Here is a 19702-nt window from a genome sequence, read left to right as displayed (position 1 = left end):
CATAATTAGAATTATTGGATTCAATTCAGAGGATATGTTCAAATAGCTTGAGAAAGGCATATTTTTGCTGTTCTATAAGTCCAGTCTTTAAACGTAGCTTTCTTACCAAATGTTTTTGGTTATTCAGTTAGCACCCAAGCTTTGCGGTTGTTCATGAGTTTGCAGGATGTTCTTGTTATCTGCATGAGACGTCATTTTGATAGAAGTGTCTTATCACACTGCAGTAGTTTTGCCCCTTTGACCCACCTGTCACCTCTTCACTGCACAACCTATATAACACCACCTGACCTAGATACCGCAACCGCTCCAGATTGGTGCCATCAGAAATAGTATGCATTCTTTGTTATTTGCATTTGAATAAATAACAGATAACAAATCTTTTACTAAGAAAATATGGAGGTTATACTGATTTTGTTCTAGCTTGAACGAATGATTATGGTCTCTATTCCTTTAAGTACATCTGTCCATATGGATATGCATATCATTTTCTGTAACGGCTGTATCCTGGTCAGGGTTGCAGCGGATCCATAACCTGCTCTGGGAACACTGGGAACACTGGGCACGAGGCAACCGTGTATATTTTTATTAGTATGTCTAAGATGGGAAAATGGTGTGGATGTGGATATTTGAAATCTAAACCATAATAAGCAGAGATCTGATCAGTTCAAGTGTCACTAAATACGCAAACATTCATTAGTTATAGTGCTGTTAGAGTGATTTCACACACACACACACACACACACACACAGTATATAAAATAAAGACAAAGACTGACTAGATATTAATCAATTCTACTACTACTATTAATAATAATACTAATAATGAGGCAATAAAATAAAATGCACAACAGCAGAATAATTTACTTTATAGTTTATTTTAATTCTGTCTAGTGTACATTTTGCCCGATGCAAAAGCAATGACCCACATTAACTGAACAAAATCTATGGTCCACCTGACATTTACTTCTCATTCAGTTTAAAATTTATGCAGGGCTATGCAGTACATAATGACAAATCTTATACAATATACATACAATACCTGCAACATCACATTCACATAAGCACTGGAAAAAAAAAAAAAAAAAAAAAGATTGGAACAATCAAAGATGTGCAATATATTCAAACCGTGCATTATATGGTTTTTAAGGGACTTCTTTTATACAGCTGTGTATCGTATCTCTACTGCGTTACGTAATCATGCTGGTCATTCATTCATTCAGGTGAGCATTAGGCGTGTGAATACTGAGTAAAGTTAAGGCTGCATTCCCTCCGTACTGCGCTCAAAAATCAGGAGCGTTTCTGTAAACCCCTCAAGCTGCGCTGTGATCTTTTATTGGTTTATTCAAGATCCTAATCACACACTGTGCATTTAGAAATGACATTGGAAACGAATCAAAATCCACAAATGATTAAAGAAAGCATTAAACGTTTACGAAAATATGGTTCAATATCAAGAAAGTAATACATTTAAAGGATAATGCAGATGAATGGAGCGTGAAGGTCATTTTGAACCGAGGATCGTAACCTGAACCACCGTAGTGCCGCTTGCAATACAATATAATCCTGTGTTAATAAATGCTGCATTTTAATGAGTCCATAGAATAAAGAACGAGTCCAATGTTGGCATTTGCCATGCGAGTCCTGCCAGTGCAAGCGCATGGTGTATCTTTATAATGTGACCTGACACTCAACCATTTTACTGGAAAAGTTTTTTTAAAATATATTATCTTTGTTTATTTGCAGGTTTTTTTTGATGCATTGCTACCAAAAAAATAGTTTTTTTTTGTTTGTTTTTTTTAATGGATTTGGTGTTTCAGCGTTTTGTAAATTTAGTAGACCTAAGAAAGATACAACTGTTTTAAGTAGTTTGCACTGGATTTTCCCCCTTTTGACCCCTCTTACCCTGGAGAGGAGCAAAAATAAGGTGATTATGGGCGATACAGGTGTCTGTGATTTTGTAGGAACCATAGATGTTACATTAGCAAGCTAGCTATCCCCCCCCCCGCCGGATCTTCACAAAGGTTTGCAGGGTTAAAGTTCACCTAGATCAACTGCTACCACTACCTAATTCCTTTTTACATCTTTCTTTCTTTTCTATTCCAATTAACTGGCTTTTTTCCCCACCTGGTTGTGACCCTAACCAAGTGAAAGCGGCACCTATAAGAGAACGATGATTGTATACAATGATTATAATGAACGATTCTATTTAAACAATTGGAGACAGTGTTTAAAAAAAGTATTATTCTCAAAAAAAACTAACACTTTTGCTGCCTCTGACAGTCTATTGTTATCTCAGGGAGTTTTTCCTGGGACAATATCGATTGTTAAAAGTTGTTCTATTGTTATAAAATTTTGTAATTGTATACTGTATGTTGCCTTTGACCAAATATAAGGATGCAGACATAACACTGCTGTGTTATCCATTACCACTAGCTTGAATGCATAAGTCCGTTCTATTTGACCCGTCCTAACTGTCAGGGGTAGTGAGAGTCACCTGGGTATCTTCCACCTTCCAAAAAAGTCACGATGTAAGGTATGATGCAGTTTTTTTTTGCAATAAATACTAGCCATACAGCCATCTTTCTCTTTAATATTCTCACCTCGTACACATGTAGGACCACGTACACACTGTATGCGGCTATCAGCTTCCCTGTCTTTCAAAGCTGAAGATGGGTTCCTCAAATCTCTTTGGCTCTTCTAGCACAGTCAGTGTATTTTATACACTGTGAAAGCCTTTTCTAGGTACTTGATGTGTTGTTTCCCCAGCACTAATCTCTCATTTCTACTACTGGGTTGAGCTAGTTTTCTCTTACTATACCATGCGTTGTTGACTACTGGGCCTGATAAGTTAAGTTCTCTCGTATCTGCAACAATTGGACCATTTTTGCAACCAAAAGCAAAAAAAAACAAAAACCCAAGTGCTAATCTTTAAGCATAACAAGAAGCCCAGAAAGCATTCTGTGTGAATTTTGAGGTCAGTTAATGGCTTCATGACAGACCTGACTAAAATGAATGGTTTTGGAGTTCTCAGAGCACAACTCAGACAGACTGCTTAAAGAATAGTCATCATCTCCATTCCTCATTGGAAAACTAACCTCAACCCTAACCCAATGATGCTGTATCTACACCCACATCAGGAGTTTCTCCTAGGCTCATGTCCTAGCAGTTAAACTGCCATATGACTCAAAAATTAGCCATAACAGTCTCCAAATTAGCCATAGCAATCACTCTTCAAGCTACAGTGGCCCAAGTGGGATTGGATTCTGCCATACAATCAATGACACTGAATGCGTTCTTTTGCATGGCAGAATTCAGAGTACAAGGGTATTGAGATATTGAGATATCAACAGATATTGAGAGCTTTAAAGAACAGTTCAAGCTTTGTGACAACTGCCAAGTGTGATGAGAATAATCTGCTCTGTGGTTAGCATAATCCATACAAAACATTGCCAACTACAATATCAGATCAGCATGTACTGATGATGATGATGCAGGAATACATGTACCCAGTCCTCAACAGTTTGAGACCACAGGCCCTTGTTGACATCAGACCCACAAAAGGTTGTTGCTAAGACCCAAGAATTTCCATTTCTCTTGGCCAGAGACACAAATGAAAAGGTGGACCTCACTGTTCATCTTGTTCAGAAAAAGAATGGCAATTTCCATCCAATTCGAGACTGGTTCCAAAAGATCATCCCTTTTATGCATGATATGGTGGTCAAACTGGTTCTGAAAGAGTGGCACAAGCTCTAGTTTGCTAGAGATGCAAAGTTTTCTAAGGAAAGGGGTCTGCTGAGCAGAGATGCTCCATCAGAGTGAGTCACGACAGATGCTCCAGTTACAGGCTTGGGGGCAGTGTGGAGCTACAAGGGCATAGCGGCATGTGGAACCCTGATGTAAGACCAGAACACATCAACTATCTAGAATTGAGAGTAGGCAATCTGACCTTCAAGTTCTCTTTACCCATTCTGAGACACTTCCAGGTTTTGGTTAACTCTTGTTGAGTGGAAGAAGGTTTTGAAAGGGTTGTAATACAAGTATTTCAAGCTGATGATGATGTTTCTAGAAGGATGGGACACAGCTGGATTGTAGTGGAATCACCTCATTATGAGTCCCGTTAGGCCCCTCCTTTTGAGCAGCCAAAGATGAATGTTATTGGTTGCCCATTGTGTGGTGGACATCACCACGGTCTATAGACAGGCTGGATACCCGGCCCTAAATGTGATATGCCAAACTATGCGGAGCATCTATGAGGTATCCTGCCATGCAATTCTTCCTAGTTCTACAAGGTGAACCTAGCTCCCAGTGGTGTGAATATGGTGGTCATCTTCAAACACCTTTCCATTAAGGCACACCAGGTTCCTGATTATATTGTGGCTAGTGTAAGTTATACAGGTGATTCTCAATTCCACTGGTGGTTATGAGGGGTGAATAAGGCTAGTAACATATGTGCCTGTATGTAACCTCCATAACAACAATCTGTCTGGAAGAAAGTCTATCTGAAAGCAACCCACATTATGCAGTGCCTGAACTTCTTGCTACATTGTGACTAAAATTGATGTTTGGTTTTAAGTTTGGTCATATTATAAGCTTTCGGCCAATAATTCAGAAACAAGTAGAATACTTGCAGAAGTATTATTTGCAATAACTAGAAAAAAAACTAATATATAAAAATAAATCGTCCAGCTCAAAGTACAACTCATTTATTTATATATGTTATTCATTTTAAATATATATTTTTGCTCATTTCTATAACAGGTGCTAAAGAGTTGTGATCTAAATCAAGCTTCCTATGTCAAGTCAAGCCTTATTGTCATTCCTTCTCAACACAGCACAGTTTTTAGGGAATATTTACAACATGCAATGGATACAAAACATGCCAGAAACCACTATTCAGTACTAAAGTCAGTAGTAAGCTAGGAAATGTTTCTTGATATGGAAATGAGAATGTCTTATTGTTTATGTTTTACTACCAAACTATGTACTAAAGAGTGTATTTTACTTTAAACTGCATGTAGAGCAAGCAGCGTGGTGTATTAGATTATCATACTTTTGAATGGCTAAGTTATTAATATAGATAACCAATAATATTGTTTTCTACAAAAAATTATAGTGGAAATACCTTGAGTATAGACAGATTTGTCCAGCATTTCCGATTATAATATTACAACAAACCAAACATAAGATTTTTAATCCTATTTTTAGCCATGCTTATTAATTTCAAGCTTGAAATAGTCTTGTATTATTGCCAGACAATTGGGCACATTTTTAGCATTTATTTCTAGACAGAAATGAAATGCTCTGCCAATAGAATAAGAACCTTTAAAGCTTGAAAGTCTAGAAATAGGTTTATTAATAATATTATATTTGCTCTGTTGTAATCTTATAATAGGAAATACTAGATCAATGTGAGCGTATTTAAGATCTTTTCACTTGCTAAGATGATATTTTTGCAGTGTGCTGTTACTTACATAAGAAGTAGCTACATATGTTTTTTTCTACATTAGTGATGCTAATAGTTTAGAAAAGAATTAGAAACTAATATTAGTCTCAGGCCACTTCCAAGTGAACTCTCGCGTGGTTCGATTAGAGTGAAAAGACAATTTGGCCCCTGCTTACAAGACATATTTTTGTGCATTAAATAACTTTTACTTTGTGCACATAAAAATGACTCCATGTATTTGTTTGATTGTTTGTTTCGTTTGATTATCTGAAAACAATAAAGCAGTGTCGTATATATATATTACAAATAATGTAATAGTTTAGAAAAAAATAAGAAAAATACTCAAGGAATGTTCGACAATACGGATCACAAATACATTCAAGCATACTATATATATATATATATATATATATATATATATAATTTTTAATCTAAATATATTAGAACGAGTTCTATCTCAGCAATTTTCCCTGAATGACAATTCAATGTCATTATATGAAGACCAAATAGGAAAAGAAAAAAAAAAAGTCAGAATTACTTATTGAACATACTGCTGCTAAAATACCGTTCTGGGGTGCGTTTCTTGAAAAGTTTCATAATGTGTAAGGTTCCTAAAGTAGTTTGTTCGCTTCATCTTAAGAATGGTCTTTAATTGTTGCGTGCTCACAGAGCTAGGTTGTCTTTTTTGGTCAGCAATCTGCCAGCTTATGGTGGTCACCCTAGCTTAAATTTGCTGCTCAGTGGTCTACCAGCTTACAATGGTCATCTCAGCCAATCTTTACTGGTTTAATAATATAAAATAACTCTTTACTGGTCTTTGGTGGTCATTCGTCTACCGGCTCACGTTAACTAACACATCGATGTTTTGCAGAAAGTAGGTTTTATTTCTCCTTCAACTCTGGAACAACCTCTCTTTCCAACATGCCAAAATCACCTTCTTGAGTCAGATGTGCCTTCAACTGACGGGAGCCATGCCTCATTGTCCATGCTGCCCTTCGGTGGTTTGATCAGACAGCCGTTCAGTACACTGATAATTGGTCATTCTTTCACAGTCTATAAGGACACCCCACTTAGTGACCTAATGCCATTCCTTCACTATCACACTAGCTCAAGTCTCAGCTTTCATCCTTCCACTATACAAGTCCATCTGGCTGCACTTAACCCCAAGAAGCTCTTTAATTGGATCCTTTCACACCTCCTCCGACGATTTTCCGATCACACTTCTAGATCAGTACATCTCCATGGGCTCATCTCATAGATACACTACAGCTACATCTAGACCAAGATACAGGGCCGGGCAACTGACTCTCATAATCCAGCATTTAAATTTAGCACAGATAAGTAGCTGATCAGAACTCTAATCTAAACTTAAAGTTCTCCCCACTCCCTCAATCTCAACAAGAAGTTAAGATCTTATTTAACTCGCAAAATGAAGTTAGAAAAAAACTGAAGCTTGGACCACACATCAAGGACCACACATCAACCTATAACTTCTTCTTAATTAAATTCCTAGAAATTCCCATCCTTGTCTTTCTCCATTTCAGTAGTTGAGGGCGTGGTCTTCACCCGTAAAATAGATCTTTCAGTGTCTGACATTTTGCAGTTATGTTAATACAATATTGTGCTAACATAATTTGAACTGTATCAATTATGCTTAATCATCATTTTGTCCAACTTGTCTGACCATGAAAGATGTGGTATGATCTGACAAACGTAAAATTCTCACAGGATTTATTACATGATTTGTTCTACATCAGACTTTAGTTAATTCGCAACTTCTCCCAACTAACATTTCAAAGTAAAATAACCTTACTTAAACGTACTTACAATTACCTCAGACTAGTGAACGAAAGCTAATGTACGGTAAATTACCTCAGACTAGAGTAGCTAATGAATACTAATATTTAAAAAAATACCTAGCTAGCAAATGCTAATGTAAATTACCACAGATTAGCGAACTAACGCTGAGCTAAAATACCATCGATTAGCTTTGGAATGCTAACGTACATGATGTCAGATTAGGTAGCGAAGTCTAACATAATTTACAACAGACAAGCTAGTGAATTCTGTGCTAAATTTTAACGACGAACGCTAAATGAAATGAGCTCCTGCGGCTAAATGCTTACTTAAATGAGATCAAACATCGTTAAAATTTTACCTTTTTCACAAATGACATTTATTAAAGTATTAAAGTACATCAATAACTAAGTGATATCCATAAATGTCTATTCATTTCTATGCTAGCGTTATAAGATTTGCACCGTTTCGGTTTCTGATCCGTCGTTAGAGTTTATCTTCGCTGTGAATCCAAAGTCTAGCAGCTTGTATTGATTTAAGTATCCGTTAACAAAGTTCTTCAAGAAACACACCCTCCATTGGTAAAGAAGGAGCAAAACACATTTAAAACACAAAAGCAAAGTGGCTTTTTTTTTTTTTTTGGAATGTTGCTGTACTCGTAAGTACATTTGGCTCTCAAAGAGAAAGAGGACTTTTTTTTTTTGCATCAGATGAGAAATACAAATAAAGTCGTCAGAATCATCTATAAAAATCAAACTACTACCAATTAGGCAATAGTAGGAATAGTGTGCTTTACCTTTAACAATAGTCACGCTGTGAATATACTGGCAGTGGTTGGAAGACACTAAACAAAAAATCATTTTAAAAGTGGTGCGCTTCCTATAAATACTGTGTGGAAGATTCTAAGAGTTACACTGAAGAGTGGAGAACAGAAACCTGATCTGAAGCGTTACACTGGCTCACTTGGAATGTATAGCAGGTATAGCAACCGAGTTTTCCGGGGAAAAAGAAAGAAAGAAAAAAAAAGTAAAAATCAGATTGTTTATTGTCTGCACAAATGAGGAAAGATCCATACCAAGGAAAGTACTGCAGAGACAGCATGATGGCTCAAGAAAACATCATTTCTGGAAGAAAAAAGAAAGATTCGAGATAAGACAAGTTATTTTACGCGAGTTATTTATCACCGTTTGAAGAGAACGGTCCAAAACTGAAGAATTATGTAATAATAAATTATGTGCGTGTTTCTTATTAATGCTTCATGTTTGTAGATTTGAACCTAAGGAGGCTGAAGAGCATCAGAACGCACCGCGACGCTTATGAGTAAAAGTGAGTTTTGAAATATCAGAAATGTTCCTTTGTACAGAACAATATTCACACTTGTGTTATAATTACTCTTATAGTTATTCTTTCTACAACCTCGTAACGTTTATGTCTACAAATACCACACTACCATTCCAACATGCTAATCACAGCTGGGCTCGGATGTTGTGGATGCTGTAACGTTACAGAAAACAGTGTGTGTGTCTGTGTGTGTGTGTTGTTTCCCTATATATTAACATGCAGTTATAAGCTAGATGTTTACCTGCATGTGAAGAATGGGGCTCAACCAAAGTTTAGGTCCTTCAGGTCATAGGCATGTTAAATTTGTCTGTTTCATTGAAAGCAAAAAACAAAAAGAAGTTCATTATGAATATCATTAATATAGTTTACATTTTGCAAAACGCAGAGATTTTGGCTACCTGTGAGCATTGTTTATGATGTGGTTTGTCCCAAAGGTATCCATACATAGGGGAAATTAATGCTCTTTAGCAAAAGGATTAATATATATATATATAAAATTTCTTTTCAGATAGCCTTTAAGAACACCTTTGACGAAAGAAGAGTATTGAAATCGTCCTGATGGCTGATTACTTGCGTAACACCAGATGTATTGATCATGAGTGTGAGAGACGACTCCGTGTGTGTTTATAAAGAAATGGCGATCATGTAGAGGATGTTTTGTAAATAAAGTTACATTTTGCTAATAAATAAATAAATAAATAAATGAGGGGTTAACTTCCACCATATATATTAGAGAGAGAGAGAGAGAGAGAGAGAGAGAGAGATTTCTGGGACACCCTGTAGAAAAATATCTTCATGTTTCTATATTTTAAGTTTATACAGTGCTGGTGGAAGTTCCCTGATTCACGCCATGATCTTCATGAGGCGAATTTGGTGCGTTAGAAAAAAAAAAAAACCCAACAGACTCGGACTCGGACACAGCTTAAGTGTTCGGATTGATGATGTTGATTTACTACATTGTTCAAATTGCAGCTGTGTATCCCATTAGAACAATAACGGTGGGGGGTAGGTATGACGACAACAACAACAACAGTTCTCACTTGGTTCCTTCTTCTGTGCCTCCATCTCCATCTGTTTTCCCCTCCTCCTCCATCTTCTGTTCATCAGAGATGAGCTCCTGTTTCTTATGTCTGCGTACACACTTGATGATCACCATGGTGAGGATCACCAGAGCCAGCATCCCTCCTACAGATGCTCCGACTGCCACCGCGATGGTCGAGTCTCTGGGAGGGGGCACTGCACACAAAACACCGAGTACCTTCATTTGGATTGAGATCATTAGGAACACACTGGGTAGTGTAGAGGCATTCCTCACAAACTCCAGTCAAGTACGGAATAAAACACGACAGGGCACGTGGAGAGCGTTTACCTGTAACCCAGAGCAGCACATGCCCACGTTTTTATTCCTCTTACACCACAGCGATTTGACCACAATTACGTTTTTTTAATTATTATTATTATTATTATTAATTAAAGAATGACAGTTTATATGACTTTTTTTTTTAACATTGAAATGTTGTGAAATGCCTGAGGCAAGTTACTTCCTGTTATCCCTCATGTTAGAGCGGTTATAAACAATCATCCCAGAAAGTCCTCAACACACTCCTGTATAATCACTATATAAATGATTACAAGTTTTTTATCTCTTAAATAACAGTACATTTTTTAAATCCATTTATTATTATCCTTTAAATTAATTCAGTATTATTTACTCTTATTCTCCGGCCCAGTATTAGCGGCTCCGGATCCACTGCGACTCTGACCAGGATAAAGTGGTTACTGAAAGTGAGTGAGTGAGTGAGTGAGATTTTATTACATTTCTATAAATATATGTAATTTGTTATTTCTACAGTCCGGAGTTTTATTTGTGATTGTTGCGGCCAAAAATGCTCGATTTTGCTGAGGCTTTTTTTCAAAATTTGCGATTCAACTTGGAGTTTTTGTGCTTTATTGCGGAAAACTAGTGCTAGGGTTAGGATTGGGCAAATTGGCGAATTTACAATCGCACAAGATTGGTCTGCACACTCTTTCACAGTGGTGTCTGTTGGGAAACAAGACCTTTTAGCTTTACTCATGTTCGAGGCACGTGAATCTAAGAGGACTTTGGCTGAACGCGCCTCGTGATGACGTCACATGACGCGTCTCTGTGGAAACTCTGTGGTAATTTTGAAAAAACTGCAGCGCCTCAGGACGTCACGTAGTTTGCTTGACTTTGCGTTCATTTCTGCGATGGCAAAACCGTGCAAGCCTGGAGGGACTGATTACAGAATTCATGAATATTTTCCAGCAAACAAAGTCTGCATCACAGGCCTTACTTTTTCCAATTTAATACAGAAAAAGTAATACAATTTTACTCTCACTGTGAATTTTTGAAAGCTGATTCAGTCACTCTATAACTGGATGGAAACCTGGTGCAGACTGTAAAGTAAATCTGTGTATTTTTTTTGTTGTTGATATTTTCACTTATTTTAAAAGACGTTCGCTTTAAGCTTAAAATCAAGTGCTCCATTTAACAGCAGCGAGTTTTGGAACTGCTTTCGCGTTCTGCTTTCGCAGTGGTGTGATTTACACTTACACTCGGTGACTACAGACAGCTGGATACTGCCATGGCCCTCGACACGATCAGGAGGATTGCGTACAGAACATTTATAGATCCCCTCGTCTGACAGCTGCACGTCTGAGATGGTAATGGAAAGGTCATTTTTGTCCAGGTTTCCAGCAAACTTTACCCTGTCCCCAAAACGGTCCGTCCTCAAAGGAGTTATTCTGTTCTTAAAGGTCATAAACTACAGAAAGAGAGAATAAAAAAAAAAAAATAGTTAAATCAAACAGGAGAATCAGAATCGCACACATACCCTGGCCTTTCAAGCCTAACTGAGCAAATAATAAAGGAGCATGCGGTTTAGGATCGTTGGTTGAGTTTTTAGTTTTTTGGGCTTTATTAAGCGCTGCTAAACATCATGACAGTTAAAAGTAAATGATCCTTGATGCAGTAATAAACAGCCCTCAATACACACATCCACAATATGAAGATGAGAAATGAAGAGACTTGATGTTCTCCTCACCATCTCCTCTGTATCATTTTTGGTCTCCTGGTAGGTCCAGTTCATAGCAAATTTGCTGATGTCCAGTTTGTAGCAGGACGTAAAGGTGCAGGAGATCTTTACCATGGTGCCATTCAGGGCATTGATCTGCTGTGCCACGAGCACTTCCATGGAGGACACAGAAGAGACTAAAACACAAACAATAACTCATTTGATTCCAATTATCCACAGTAATGTTTTTTTTTTTTTACGCAGTTTGTCTTTAAAGACAAGCATTTCTCTTTAACCCCCACCGAAAAAAAAAGAGGTTTAGCAGAAAAGCGGATTACATTGTCCCTTTTGCAATGCGATGTAGAACTGTGGCTCAGGCGGTAGATCGGGTCGTCCACAGATCATAGGGTTGGCGGTTCGATTCCCGGCCCATGTGACTCCACATGCCGAAGTGTCCTTGGGCAAGACACTGAACCCCAAGTTGCTCCTGATAGCAAGTTAGCGCCTTGCATGGCAGCTCTGCTACCATTGGTGTGTGAGTGTGTGTGTGAATGGGTGAATGAGACACAGTGTAACGCGCTTTGGATAAAACCGCTATATAAGCACAGACCAGAACTAAAACAAGAGACGACTCGTTGTACAAAAGGGGCAATCTAATTTACTGTTAATATATTAACGCTGTCTGTCGATGCAGAGACGATCGTAGCCATGATAAACATGTCAATCACGTGATCACAGTGAAGGTCTCAATTTAACAATAAGCCGGTGATAACCCACATTTATTTATTCGAGTCAGCCTCTAAAATAGCAGGTTTTACAGCACGCCATATGATTTGCATGATGAACTAGGAGTAATATTCTGTAGTGAGTGCGGCTGAAAGAGATTCTTTATTGATCTTCTTTCCTCTGCCGATATAACAAAGACGGAATCTCTTTGCTGGGAGAATCTTTAAGTGCGATATTAATATTGAATATTGACAAATTTATCTAGGATTTCCAATTATAAGATTACAATAAATCGAATACAAGATTAGTAAAATGCTTTCCAAGCTTGAAATAGTCTTGCTCTTTAAGCAATTATTTCTAGAAAGAAAATGACTTGCTAACAGGTGATAAGAAGGTTTAAAACTTGACCTTATGAAAATAGAAATCTAGAAATCAAAGTCAAGTTACAGTGCGGATTCTGCTCGACTCTGTAGAACACGGTTAGAGAAGACACATTATTTATAAATCGCGCAGATGAGGACGAGTTCCCCTTCGAGTCCGGTTCCTCTGGGAGGTTTTCCTCACCACCGTCGAATCCGGTTCGCTCAGAAGCGAGAAATTAAAACGTTTATGTCCAGAGTTCTGTCGAGCCGCTTTGTGACGATGGCGAATATTAAAAGTTCCATATACATAAATAACACTGAATAAAGTTAAAAAAAAAAAAAAATTAAGTTAAGATTGCGCCAGTGAAAATTCTCACACAGATGGCAAAGCTGTTATTATGAGCGTGATTACAGTCTGTAATTATACCAGGCAGAAAAAGTGGATTCTTTAGACCATCTTCTTCTTCATCCTAAAAATGATTCACTAGATTCTTACACAGAACCAAGAACTGGATGGAAAGAACATGGACATTATATTTATATATATATATATATATATATATATATATATATATATATATATATATATATATAGATTATTATATAAATAATATTGGATATATGATGAGTCTGCAGCCACACCCAGTCCTGCAGTATAACTGCACCAGGGCGGGAGCAGACTCTCAGAAAGCAGCAGAGCTTAGGCAGCACTTTTTTACAGTCCAGACAGATGACTGCATTGCTGCAGCAGACACACACACACACACACACACACACACACAGTACATAGACTTTTTCTTTGTGTGAATACTTTATTTCTGTGCTATATGTATTAATGGGACACTAATTCTACATTTTAAATATAGTGTAAATAAGTGTGAGACATTTATAACATATGCTCTGTAAGTGTGTGTGTGTGTGTGTGTAATAACATTTTTATGCTGTTATTGATAACGGTATGTTACTCAGTCACAGTGCATCACTTTGTAGTCAGGAGTTGTGTGTTTATGGACAAACCTCCCATTGCTGCTGCAATTATTTTTCACTTGCCAAGCTTTCACTGCAGTAGCAGCAGAAACTTAATCCTGCCCCTCCCTTTTCTCCTCTCTCTCTCTCTCTCACTCTCTCTCTCTCTCTGCAGAATTGCTAAGCCCCTCCCTCTTAAAAGTGACCTTTCTTTTAAGGAGAAGTGTGCACCTGTCCACACACACACACACACGGCAAAATAAATCTGCAGTACACATAGTAAAGCACTGTGTACAGCTGCAGCATCCTGTGTCATGTTAATAAAAGCGCTCACATGCACATTACTGCCACGACCCCTTCAGTCAGAAATGCAGAATCGATATTGCAGTGGGTGAGTTATACAATAGCAGCAATATGTCGCCCACCCACTGCTTCCACTTTGTTCACATCTACCTACTGTCTCTTTTTACCACGTACAAAAACAAGTATCGTTGTTGGAAAAACTCCACCAATAACCTGAAGAGAGAGAGAGAGAGAGAGAGAGAGAGAGAGAGAGAGAGAGAGATTCGATGAATATTTAGGACTGTGTGTTCTTCTCTTTCGGTCATTATTTTAATGAGTATGACGTGCTGTAATGTTCGTCTACCCTCTAGCCATGACTTTTACCCTCCCCTTATTGCCTGGGAAGCAACACACACACACACACACACACACACACACACACACACACACTTCTACTTACTGCAAGTAAATGTTGTGTGATGCTATGACCTTTATACAGCAACAAATTACCGCATTGTTTACATTCTAACTCCAGCATGTACTGTATATTTGTTATTGTATTTCCCCAACAAGAACATCATCCATCCATCCATTTTCCATACCACATGTAAACTCCATGCATAAATGGCAGGGGCAGGATTCGAACCCCGAACGTGCACGGCAAACAAGCTAACCACTGAGCCAACGAGCCCAGAGTGTTTTTGTTCAGCAGCCTGGTCTGGATCGTGGGAAAGGAGGATGTGTGTCCCAGCAGTTCCCTCTCATCTACCAGAGCGATCGGTGTTAAAGTGCGTGTTCCTTCGCTGCCCTTGTACTGATGACCACATCCTCACCGAGATGCTCACTCTCCAAGTTATGGACCAGAAGTGTCCTTCAGTTTCCCACAGGAGCTATTGGCGCTAACTGGGCCAGAGTCTCTCTCTCGACCCTGTGCGACCGACCGCATCCCTGCCAAGCTGCTGACTCTGTACCAATTTCACTCCAGATCATGGGGTAGGAGGCATGAGTGCCCCTCTATTTCCCTCTCATCACCTGGGGCTATTGGCACAAACGGGGCTGGAGTGCGCGTGTCCCAACCGAGTCCCTCACTCGACACCAACACTTGTACATAGTCCTCCACTCTTGCCTCGCCAAGTGCAACTTACCTACTGGGAAGGCACAGTGGTGCAGTGGATGGCTCTTGCACCCAGAAGTGGTGCAGCAGATCTTGGAAAAGGCACAGGGCGACCTCTTTGCCGACACACAGCCGACTCATTGTCAAGTGATTCTCTTTAGCTGTACTCTGAGACAAGATGACTGGCTTTGCAGTCATGCGTTCCCACCTCCATTGCTGGTTCTGCCCATGCTACACTGAATTCAGCAATCCAACCACAGACTTGTACACATGGCTCTGGAATGGCCAGCAAGAACCTGGGTCCCACTGCTTAAGAAAAGTATCAATATTTGAAAATCATATTTAATTGTACTTCATATATCACTAGGGACAGACTCTTAACTGTCATATTCATATTTGTAAAATAAGTGCTATTCTAAACTAACACTTAATTGTAACTCTAGAAGATGCTTATGGCTTGGTGTCCTTCAGTGGAATATATATATATGTATATATATATATATATATATATATATATATATATATATATATATATATATATATATACACACACACACACGTCACATAGAAACTCTGAGCATTTATTTGTATTATTATTTTCCTATTTCGGCTGCTCCCATTCACCACAGCAGATCACCTGTCCGTATATTTTGATTCTGGCACAAGTTTTACACACCAGTTCGTGCAACCCTCCAGTAGCTGGGGTTGGTTTCCTGACCAGGAATGGAACCCGGACCACCGCACATGCTAGCACTGAAGCTGTGCTACCCAACCAGATGCCATAAACTCATCTGTTAGCTGAACAAAGATAGTGACCAAGCTATCTAGCGTTACTTAGCGGTTAGTTTCTTAGTTTTCAAGCATGGCATGAATGCATGGACTGAAGATTTGGCTTGCTGTGCAGCTACAGGACCTGGGAAACTTGCAGTCCTTGAGACAAAAATGCACTCCACTTTATACCAGAATATTCTTCTGACAAATGTGAGGTCATCTGTCCAGCAGGTCAATCTGGGTTGAAATTGAGTCATGCACCAGGACAATGATCACAAACACACCAGCAAATCAACATCTGAATGACTAAAGAAGAGAAAAACGAAGGTGTTGGAATGGCCAAGTAAAAGTCCAGACCTCAACCCCATTGAGATGCTGTGGTGGGATGTGCTCATAACGAATGCCTTCAAACATCAATGAACTGAAGCAATGTTGTGAAGAAGAGTGGGCCAAAATTCCTCCCAAACGACGTGAGAGACTCCAAACCTCCTACAGAAAACTTAAGATTTACTTCAAGTCATTGTTGCTAAAGGTGCTTCTACACGTTACTGATTTATAGGATACACTTATTTTATCCCACCAGGTTTCTGAATGTTGCTTGGTGCTTCTAGACAAACCACGGCATTTGTAGCAAATACGATTTGGCTTGCTCTTAAAAAAAATAAAAATAAATAATAATAATAATAAAAAAAGACATATATATTTTTTTTAAAATCTCTATTCTCTTGCTTTGTTTTTGGAACCAGGCTGGCATCGGAGTGATGCGTCTGACACTGAGGTCTATTCAACCAACTTCTTATTTTTCATTACAATTACAGATTTCATCAGATTTATTTCAATAGCCTAAAGCCGGTTGTGAGATTGCTGAAAACCGTCTACGCTCAAGTCTCCATCCATCCATCTTCTATACTGATTATCCTTCTCAGGGTCACGGTGAACCTGGAGCCTATCCCAGGGAGCATTGGGCACAAGGCGGGGTACACCCTGGACAGGGTGCCAATCCATCGCAGGGCACACTCACATACACACTCACACACACCCATTCATACACTACGGACACTTTAGACACGCCAATCAGCCTACCATGCATGTCTTCACGGTGGGAATCGAACCCCCGACCCTGGAGGTGTGAGGCGAACGTGCTAACCACTAAAAACGCTTTGAGTGTCTAGAAAAGCGCTGTATAAATATAACTAACTAATTATTGGATACTATAAACCTCTTATAGATAACACTAATGAAATAAAAAATGACATACTGAGGATCCTTTCAAATCATTCAGTACTGTTTGACTTTACAGTATGCAGTTATGATAAGTAATGATGAGAAAGACCAATTTTTTACTCATTTCAAGCTTTAAACTTTCTTATTTTATTTCTAGTTAACAACAGTGTCGATGTGTTTGAGTTTCCTTAATAAGATACAGTTATTAGTGCTATGCTGTATTAGAAAGCTTCATGGAGAGAAAAAAATAAGTGTGACACGCCCTCTAATGGTTTTCTAGAGGAACTGCAATGAAAGTGGTTTTGATTTTTTTTTAAAAACAAACAAAAAAACCTACAACCTTTTTGTTCTTGTCTAATGTTTGGGACGCATTAAAAAATGATCAGACTTAATCTTACATCCGAATAAATACATCGTAAATAATGATACCAACGTAATTCAGTTTTAGTCTTTATTTTAAATATACAGTAGGTACATATACTGAATAATGAACACCAGATTTAACTAAAATATAATCTTTAAAACCTCCTGTGAGTAAATAAATCCACAAAGCCCAATATGAACCCATGCATGAAGTCAATTTGATAAGTAATACCTAGGGACCTAAATCCAGTCTATTATAACACCATATGTACACTATATACATTTACGCTTTTGGTTATTTTGGCACGAATTATCTCTTAAACGAGCATTAAATCAGTGCACATGTTAACTTTGTACCTCTCTTAATGTATATAATGTGTGTCTAGGGAACGCAAAGTCCAGTATCACCAACTCACTAGAAGTTTCTCTGGAAAAGGGTTCGAGATGATAAACAAACCGACAGAAACAGGAGGGTAGATCTGACTGGGAGAATATTATTCTTAGTATTACAGCCTGGGATGTGCCTACTAGAATCTAATTAGTCCTGATTAGAGATGCTAATGGATTTATATAAAAGTGTCACTTATTATTTAGTTAAAAAGGTAAATACCTAGGAACATCATCATCATCATCATCATATTATTATTATTATGATGATGAAAAAGGAGTTGTTATTATTATTATTATTATTATTATTATTATTATTATGAAGAAGAAGAAGGAGTTATTCTTATTATGAAGAAGAAGAAGAAGGAGGAGTTATTATTATTATTATTATTATTATTATTATTATTATTATTATTATGAAGGAGTTATTATTATGATGATGAAGAAGAAGGAGTTATTATTATTATTATTATTATTATTATTATTATTATTATTATTATGAAGAAGAAGAAGAAGAAAAAGAAGAAGGAGTTATTATTATTGTTGTTGTTGTTATTGATAGCTAGTCATGGAGGAACACACAGACACACATGTACATGCAGAGAACTGGGACTGAGGATTCTTTTGATCATAATGCTAAATGGTAAGGGGGGAAATCTAAAACGAATATAAAACCATGTCAAACAGATGCACTGTCATTAGTGTAGGCCACATGAATAGGAGACGGAATGCGCCGTCATTGTGGATTAGAGATAAATGAGGCTTTGCATCTTGAATGATTATGTAACACCATCACTGTTTACATGCAGACCTCCAGACCACAGGGCAGTAAACTACACTAACACAAACGGGTGATGTTTTAAAGAGATCATGTGCCAGTTGTGTGTGTGTGTGAGAGAGTGTGTGTGTGTGTGTGTGAGAGAGAGAGAGAGTGTGTGTGTGACTCACCCGTAAACACCAGCAGTGCTGATGCTATAATGGCTGACGCTCCTTGTCTCGTGTCTCGCGCCCGCAACAGAAGAGACATTTTCATACACCAGGAGATGTCCTTTAATATGACTCTGATCAACACACAGGAATTATCTGGTCGTTAGATACATTTAAAAAAAATGAAATAAAAAGCTATCTAATAAGGATTATTATCAGCGCTGTGATATGGTTGGCAGTGTCTGCAGCTGTAAAAATAAAAAAAAGAAAAAAAAGAAAGAAAAAAAAAAAAGAAAAAAAGGGGGTTGGTTTTATGGTTGTGGTTCTATTTCTAGTGATGAGGGATGATTTATTCTTAATTTTTATTCTCCATCCTGTATAAAAGTGTAGACACTTTCATAATATGAGTGACATTCCCAGAGTAAAAATAAAATAGTTCAATAAAATTTTTTGTATTTGATCATGCATGCTTGTCCATAACTAATACTAGTAATAATAATAATAATAATAACAATAATAATAATGATAATAATAAAGATTCTGTGATTCAGGGTGAATTCAGATATATTGGGACAGGTTTTTTATTTTATTTCTGCATAGTCTAAGCTTTCTTACTGTTAATAAACCAAAAACCCCAACACACACCACATTTACGAAATCATTTCTGAAAGGTTGTTTTTTTTTTTTTTTTTTTTTTTAGAAATTATTTAAATGTGAAGGGGACATGTTTAAATCATATTCTGAAGAAGCATGACTGAAAAGCACGGCGTTTTCCTAATTTGGGGAAACCTGTTGTGAAATTTTGGGTTTATTTGGGATTTTCGTTGGTTTAGGAGCGAGAGGCATCACTAAATCATAATCACATCTCGATAATAGGACTTTAAAGATTCATCACCGTGATGGAACGCTGCATGTAGACAGGAGCTTGAGTAATGTTGGCTTACGGTGAATTTCTTACAGAAATA

General features: G+C 37.8%; 1 protein-coding gene across 1 annotated transcript; it reads right to left on the bottom strand.

Annotated features, from left to right (window-relative positions):
- Positions 1-857: 857 nt before the first annotated feature.
- On the bottom strand, positions 858-19025 carry scn2b (sodium channel, voltage-gated, type II, beta). The gene is made up of 6 exons (XM_053646414.1): positions 18759-19025; positions 11646-11812; positions 11156-11366; positions 9621-9816; positions 8822-8887; positions 858-8363 (listed from the first exon to the last, which is right to left on the bottom strand). Exons 1-5 carry the CDS (start codon positions 18841-18843, stop codon positions 8878-8880), a joined length of 669 nt encoding a protein of 222 aa, XP_053502389.1. The 5' UTR covers positions 18844-19025; the 3' UTR covers positions 858-8363; positions 8822-8877.
- Between the last annotated feature and the right edge of the window lie 677 nt (positions 19026-19702).

The sequence above is a fragment of the Ictalurus furcatus genome, chromosome 17, assembly GCF_023375685.1.
Source record: "Ictalurus furcatus strain D&B chromosome 17, Billie_1.0, whole genome shotgun sequence".
Classification (NCBI taxonomy): Eukaryota; Metazoa; Chordata; class Actinopteri; order Siluriformes; family Ictaluridae; genus Ictalurus; species Ictalurus furcatus.
This window is presented reverse-complemented; position numbering and strand designations above follow the sequence as displayed.

Bases quoted from the DNA above. Each gene is read 5' to 3' on its own strand.
- scn2b (XM_053646414.1), bottom strand. From the start codon at position 18,843: ATGAAAATGTCTCTTCTGTTGCGGGCGCGAGACACGAGACAAGGAGCG. The intron at 11,813-18,758 runs GTGAGTCACACA...TTTGTGTTTTAG, and splicing joins AGCACTGCTGGTGTTTACGG to TCTCTTCTGTGTCCTCCATG. The intron at 11,367-11,645 runs GTGAGGAGAACA...CTCTTTCTGTAG, and splicing joins AAAATGATACAGAGGAGATG to TTTATGACCTTTAAGAACAG.